This window comes from Microtus ochrogaster, chromosome 16, assembly GCF_000317375.1.
Source record: "Microtus ochrogaster isolate Prairie Vole_2 chromosome 16, MicOch1.0, whole genome shotgun sequence".
Taxonomy (NCBI): Eukaryota; Metazoa; Chordata; class Mammalia; order Rodentia; family Cricetidae; genus Microtus; species Microtus ochrogaster.
This window is the reverse complement of record NC_022018.1, coordinates 44347014-44353554: the sequence shown is the minus strand read 5'-3', so window position 1 is coordinate 44353554 and position 6541 is coordinate 44347014. Positions and strand designations below refer to the sequence as shown.

The 6541-nt window shown below is 41.2% G+C and overlaps 1 protein-coding gene across 1 annotated transcript in view; it reads left to right on the top strand.

Annotated features, from left to right (window-relative positions):
- Nucleotides 1–748: 748 nt before the first annotated feature.
- The window catches only part of Ofcc1 (orofacial cleft 1 candidate 1), a gene marked incomplete at its 5' end in the record, with an annotated part of 272407 nt that continues 266614 nt past the window's right edge, over nucleotides 749–6541 (top strand). The window contains 2 exons of the mRNA XM_026782925.1: nucleotides 749–833; nucleotides 1129–1305. Of these exons, the coding sequence (XP_026638726.1) occupies nucleotides 749–833; nucleotides 1129–1305 (262 nt within the window). The remainder of the gene's footprint in view (nucleotides 834–1128; nucleotides 1306–6541) is intronic.

Sequence of the window (6541 nt, the reverse complement as noted above, 5' to 3'; positions counted from 1 at the left end):
GTCATGTGAGTGTGTGTGTGTGTGTGTGTGTGTGTGTGTGTGTGTGTGAGAGAGAGAGAGAGAGAGAGAGAGAGAGAGAGAGAGAGAGAGAGAGGTATTCGTGGGTGGGTACATGTATACATAGTATTTGTGTAGACACCAGAGACATAGGTCCTCACCTCTCACCTTGAGATAGGGTCTCTTATTTCTCATCACAGTATATGCCAGGGTAGCTGGCCCAGGCCCTTCAGGGATTTTTCCTGTCTATGTCTCCCATCCTACTGTAGGAGCTCTTAAAGACATGCAGCTCCACATTTGGCTTTCTGTGTTCATCTAGGGATCTGAACACGGGTCCTCATGTGCCAGGCAAGCACTCTATCTCTTGAGCCATCTCCCCAGTCCATACGAAGGTTTTCTATACAGTCATTCCATTCCGCCAAAATGAGCGTGTATCTTAGAACAGTCTGAATGGATGCAAATTGAATTGTGCAAGTTTTCTAGTGTTCTTAATTTGTTGAGGGCGCTTTGTATTAATTAAAAATGATAAAAACAAAGTATTTTAATGTGACCTTCATTTGGCATTTGTATTAACTTTTCTTATCCTATTTTATTTAATTCTTCCACTTCTGATGTTCAATTAGTGTTTGACCCCTTTAGGAGAGATGCAAATTAAATGACATTTCAATGCCAACCGCCATCCCATATTTAAAATCCTGTGTTAGTTGTGGATCATAAATGATGATCTTCATTCTTTAGCTAATTTATTCATTTAACAATTTCCCTCCAGAAGTTTCAGCAGAAGGCTGTGAAGCCAACTAAGCAGAAGAAATCCACGTCGGCTGAATTTCTGATGGGTGAGCCTTGCTTGATGAGTTATTGCTCATAATTTGTGTAAGGATTAATTAACTAATTACAGACAAATGGCTGTGGGCGAAATTTTGCTCTAGCTTGTCAGGGTGCAATTTGTAATTATTTTAATCATTTATTCTTTTTTTTAAGAGTTAATTTTAACCTAATTCTGTTTTGGTGACATTTGAGGACGATACACTTGAGTCTTTCTGCATGAGAGTTCCTGGGAGGAATTTTCTGCTTAGCACTGGAATCTGTCCGCCTGTTGTGTGATCTTCTGACCCCTTTGTTTTGTTCTAGTTGAAGAACACACAGAAGCTACAGAAGGTGCCGGGAATCCAGGTTTTAGCATGAGCAGCCCAGAACTCTCAGCCTATCAGACTCCGAAAGAGAAAGTTATTAGATATGACATGCTGGATCACACCCTTGCAGCTCATCGACAAAACTCCAGGCTGCCAGCCTCAGCAGGACCTAAAGGTGTGACTTCAGTCCTGGTTATGCTCACACTTGGTGACAGTTGCTCTCGTCTGACCTGGGCATCCTGAACAGGAAACTGACATTCCGTTCAGACATGTTTGAACAGCATCTGAGGAGGCTCTGCGTGGGGCTGTGTGTGCATGCGTGCGTGTGTGCGTGCGTGCATGCGTGCGTACGTGTGTGTGTGTGTGTGTGTGTGTGTTTGTATGCTGAGGCCCTATGCTGTCATTGGGTGCAGGTGATACATAGCTTTGTGGGCGAAGGATGAAGAGGCATGAACTCACCTTTCTTTGGGCAGATGAGGTGGAGTGGCCTTGAGGTGCCAGAATGCTAAGACTCTTGGCTCTGGTGCAGACAAGAGTTGAAAGGATGGCACTCTTGTTTATAGGATGTCACCAGGCTCATATAGTTGACATCTCAGTTGACACCCTATTTTGGGTTTCAGACTGTAACAATTTTGCCCTTTAGATGAATCATATTTTTCTGTACAAAGTCTAGAAACACATGCAAGAACTTACAAATAAACAAAGAAATAATTTTTAATTAGAATTCCCTTGTAGTAATTTACTTGTAGGTAAAAGGTTCTTTATTCTCTGGCTGAGGGATGGCTTGGAACATCATTCGTTCTACCACTGACTGTGGAGGCAAATCTTCTCTCTGTAGATACCTGTGGCTGTTCCTTCTGGCCTGGGAGCTGCATCTCTTCTAAGCTCTGATGATTCTATACCTTCAAAGAAAGAAGTCATTAAAACTTGCTGTCTTGGCTCTTATCCTCACCCCATGAACAAGCCGGAAGACATCAGAATTTAATGACCAAATAGGTTTTTGAGGGAATAGGTTCTGGAGTAATGAAGCGTGAGCTGGCACAGATGTGTTCTCTGCTGGTCCCACTTAGCAGCCTCATCAGGATTCCCACCTGCACAGAGCAGGTCCTGTATGTCCCAGTAGGTTAGCGTGTGATGCTTTACTCCTGAGGCTCAGGGGAAATTCTGCCAGCGTAGAGGTGGCTACACTCTGCAATCCCATCATCCAGATTTGCCTCAAAGAGAAGCGGCCTGGTTCTTACTTTCCTTGCTTGGTATGTACAAGTGCATTCTTCCTTGGAAGTCCCTTACCCAGTGAGAAGATGAAGGGCTATCGACAGGCCCATGCTTGACTACCTACTGTAAATTAGCCCTACACTGGCCACTTTGTGTACAGCATCTCCTTTAGTTTCATAAATCTCAGGAGGTAGGTTTCAGACAGCAAATTCAGCTGTGCAATCGAGGCAGTCATAACAGTCATCAAGACCTTGTTTACCCTAAGCTGTTTTTACTTAATGTCCCAAAGTCACTCAATCACATCTCTTTGTTCCAAGCATTGAAAGCGAAGACTGAGTAAAAGTAGTTAGGCATGGCTGCTCTGTCCTTAGCTCTCTTGCTGGAAATTAGTCACCTGGCCAGAGATACCAGTAAGAGTCTGGGACACATTGTCATTAGTGTATGTGTATGTGTGTGCATGTGGGTGGGTGGGTGCACAAGTTTTATTCTGAAGTTGGAACTCTGTTGTTAAAGAAGAAGGGGATGCACACTGGAGTCAAAGAGCGCATCTTCTCTCAGGTCCATGTGGCTGTTGTCTTGATCTTACAAACAAGGGGGAAGGATTATTTTGGCACATGATGTCAGAGGTTTCAATCCTGTGAAACCTGAGCCCTGAGTCAGCATAGTACATCACTGTGAGAGCATGTGGTGCAGACTCACTGTGGGAGAGAATCAGGGAAGAGGGAGATGGAGAGGGAAGAGAGAAAGAGACAGAGACAGAGGAGAATTTTTTTCTGGAAGACATGAACAAACGTCCCATCATCTCAGATAACGCATCAACAGCCAATCAAAGGAATAATTACATTAAAATCCAACTTAGTGAACCAGATTTACTGGTGTTGCTTATAGGCATAGGAGAGAGCATTACTTAAAGGAGCATAGAGGAATCAAAGGTACCTGCATCTTTGAAATGCCCAGCCCAACATGGATGACAACTCATAAAAGTTCCATCCCTGTAGCTCCCTGTACCTCTTGCAAACAGCTTCCCAGGTTGGAGATCCTCCTGCAGGGAGCTCTGCACAGCAGGAGAAGCTCTTCTTCCCAGCAATTGTTTATTGTTCTTGTAACCTGAGAGAGGGCTCTTGTGAATACTGTCAGTTTCAGGAACTTCCTGGGACTTCAGAGATGCTTGCTTCCCAATTCTCATTAGCCCCGTTTCTCCCTTGATGGGGGAATGTTTCAATTGGGAAGAAATTGTTGTCCAATTCAGAAAAGGAGGATCTTCAGGTAAAAGTACATATTACTGGCAAGCATTAGTCCAAAGAAACATAAATATACAATATAGCAAGAGTCACAGAAGTACTTTTAAATTTCTAAGAGCCATCATAATAAAACGAGAAAAAGTGATTTAGCTTTAGAAACATCTTCTTAAAATAATCTTAGAATTATCTCCAAAATAGTGCAATCAATGTAAAATGAACAGACATTTTGTGATTTTATTTTTTTGGCAAAAAGTCAGTATATGTATGTATGATTGCAGATCTCATTACTCTCAAGATCCACTTTCAGTCTCTGAGTATTGTCCATGGACTAAGGATCTGTCTCAGAGAGATAAGAATGCACATAGGATGTAATAATTTTCATAAGTAATGGTTGGCCTGACTCTGGAAAACAGAGAAGAGCGATAACCCAAAGTAGAGCCAGGTGGAAACAGCCCAAGATGAAAAGAGTTTTATGGGAAAATCCCGGAAATGTTTAGCATCTGTACCAATCTAGTCAGACAGTGAAATAGAGAGGGGTTTACCATGTCTGTCCTGGAATACAGCCAAGTTAGAAAAAGTACATTTGATGCATCTCTCCCCCAGTTTGGGAGAGCCTCTAAAAATTCAATTGCAAATGAGATGTGCAATTTTATGGTCTGTGAACAAGGAAGAATATTTTAAATATGTGAATTTAAAAACTGCCAGATAGCATAGAACACAACATTCCTTGTTAAACAACTTTAAGAACATTTTAGACTGTCTGCCAATGTGTTTGCTGAGACAAAGGGGAAGAGCCACACATCCCCCGCCCCCCATGGTATTGTTGTAATTAGCACAAATTATCATTTTACAAGTATATCTCAGCACGCTTGCCTCTTAAAGACACACTTTAAAGAAAACAAAAAAGTCTTAAGTGATGGCAGAATTCCAATGATACTTATTTATATGAGCTATCTCAAGGCAATAAAAATATTATTAGATAAAGAACAGTGTCTGGGAGAGAAAGTTCAGAAGGAGGGTTTTCTACAATAAACTTTAGATAAGAGAAGATCTCATATCTACTGTGACTTGAGTCCTGTAGAGTAAAAGGTCAAGGAGTAAGTACACACCTGTTGTGTAGCTTGAACGAGAGTGGCCCCTCTAGGCTCATAAAGTAGCTGTTTAGAAAGGATTAGGGGGTGTGGCCTTGTTAGAAGAGGTGTGTCACTGCAGGTCAGCTTAGAAGTTTCAAAAGCCCAAGCCAGTGGATGTCAAGGCAGCGCAGTGTGTTCTGAAAGAGCCTTCCCTACTGGGATGAGTGATTACCATGCTCTTTCTCTCCTGATTCTAGAGGAGAACACTAGATTGGTCCTGCCTAGGTCACAATTCTACATCCTGGATTTATCATAGGGGAGGAAAAAATGTTCTTCCAAGCCCTCCTGGCTTCTGTGGAGTTATAAGCCCATCATGACTCCACATGACCACACATGATAGGGGCTGGAAAGATGGCTCAGGAGCACCACCTGCTCTTCATGAGGAGGTGGCTTCAGTTCCCAGTACCCACATGGTGGCTCGCAGCTGTTTGTACCTACTGTCCCAGGGGATTTAATCCCCTCTTCTGGCTTCCACAGGCATAACATGCAGGTGGTGTACAAACACATGCAGGCAAACCACGCATCTACATGAAAAAAACCTATGCACAATGGGAACAAAAAATGATATAATTGGTGGACAGTAATCAAAAGCAAGACAAATGAAAAAATAAATATACTAATCAAGAGTATACTCTGTATATGTCTGGGATTATTTATTGATCATATTCTTCTATTGACATAAACAAGCAGAAGTAGTGTGGACATGGTATAGGAACAATTATTTGGACATTATTTATGAAATGGTTTGTTTATAATTATGGATATCACTAAATTTCTTTAAGCATCTCTTTATTTTGAGCTCATTCATGGAAAAGGACATATAAGGCCTTCATGATCCTCAGACATACTACAAAAGCAAGATCAGGCTAAGGGAACTGTGGAATTTAAAACTGGTTAATTCTATTTAATTGAGCACTTCCCATAAGCAAAAGCAGTATTTACTCACATAGGTTTTTCCAAGTGTTTTATTAATAACATTACTTGAATTGAGCACTCTAGAAGCAAGAGACAAACAAAAAAAGTATTAGTGTGTGTGCGTGGTATATACACCATGACACAGAAGATTGAGCTACTCTGAAAATCCGAAACGCTCTAAAATCCAAAACCTTGATGCCTGATATCACAGTGGAAGGGTATACACTTGACCTTACTTGATGGGTTGTCAAAATACAGGCTCACTGAAAATATGACATGAAATCGAGGGATGGGGAGGTACACAGTGAAGAAAGCTGCTTCTTTTTTTTTTTTAATTTTTGCTGTTTTATTGATATCACCACTGTAAACACATAACTGAAATTTAACGTTGACTCATAAAGCTTATACAAATTATTGTACTGATTTCACTGAACTTTGTTTTGTTTTTATTTGTTTGTTTGCTTTTACAAAATGTGGTTTCTCTGTGTAACCATTCTGGCTGTCCTGGAAAACTCTCTGTAGACCAGGCTGGCTTTGAACTCACAAAGATCTGCCTGTCTCTTCCTCCCGAGTGCAGGGATGAAACATGGGAGAACCACCACCTAACTTCACTGATTGTTTTTGTGATACTGCTGCAATAAGAAAAAAGAAAACAAACATAGAGAGAGCATGGATCTAGGGAATGCTAACTCTGAATGTAGCAAGATTGGGATTCAAACTGAAGGTCAGAAAAGCAAGTCCAAAATGGTGATCCTGCCTCCAGAAATCTCAAAATGAGACTGTGTGTAATAGCTGTCTCCTTTTGTTTTTTTTTCTTGTTTTTTTCACTGATCTTTTTTTATTGTTTTTTTTTTTATTGAGAAAAAAAAAATTTTCCGCCTCCTCCCAGCCTCCCACTCCTCCCCCC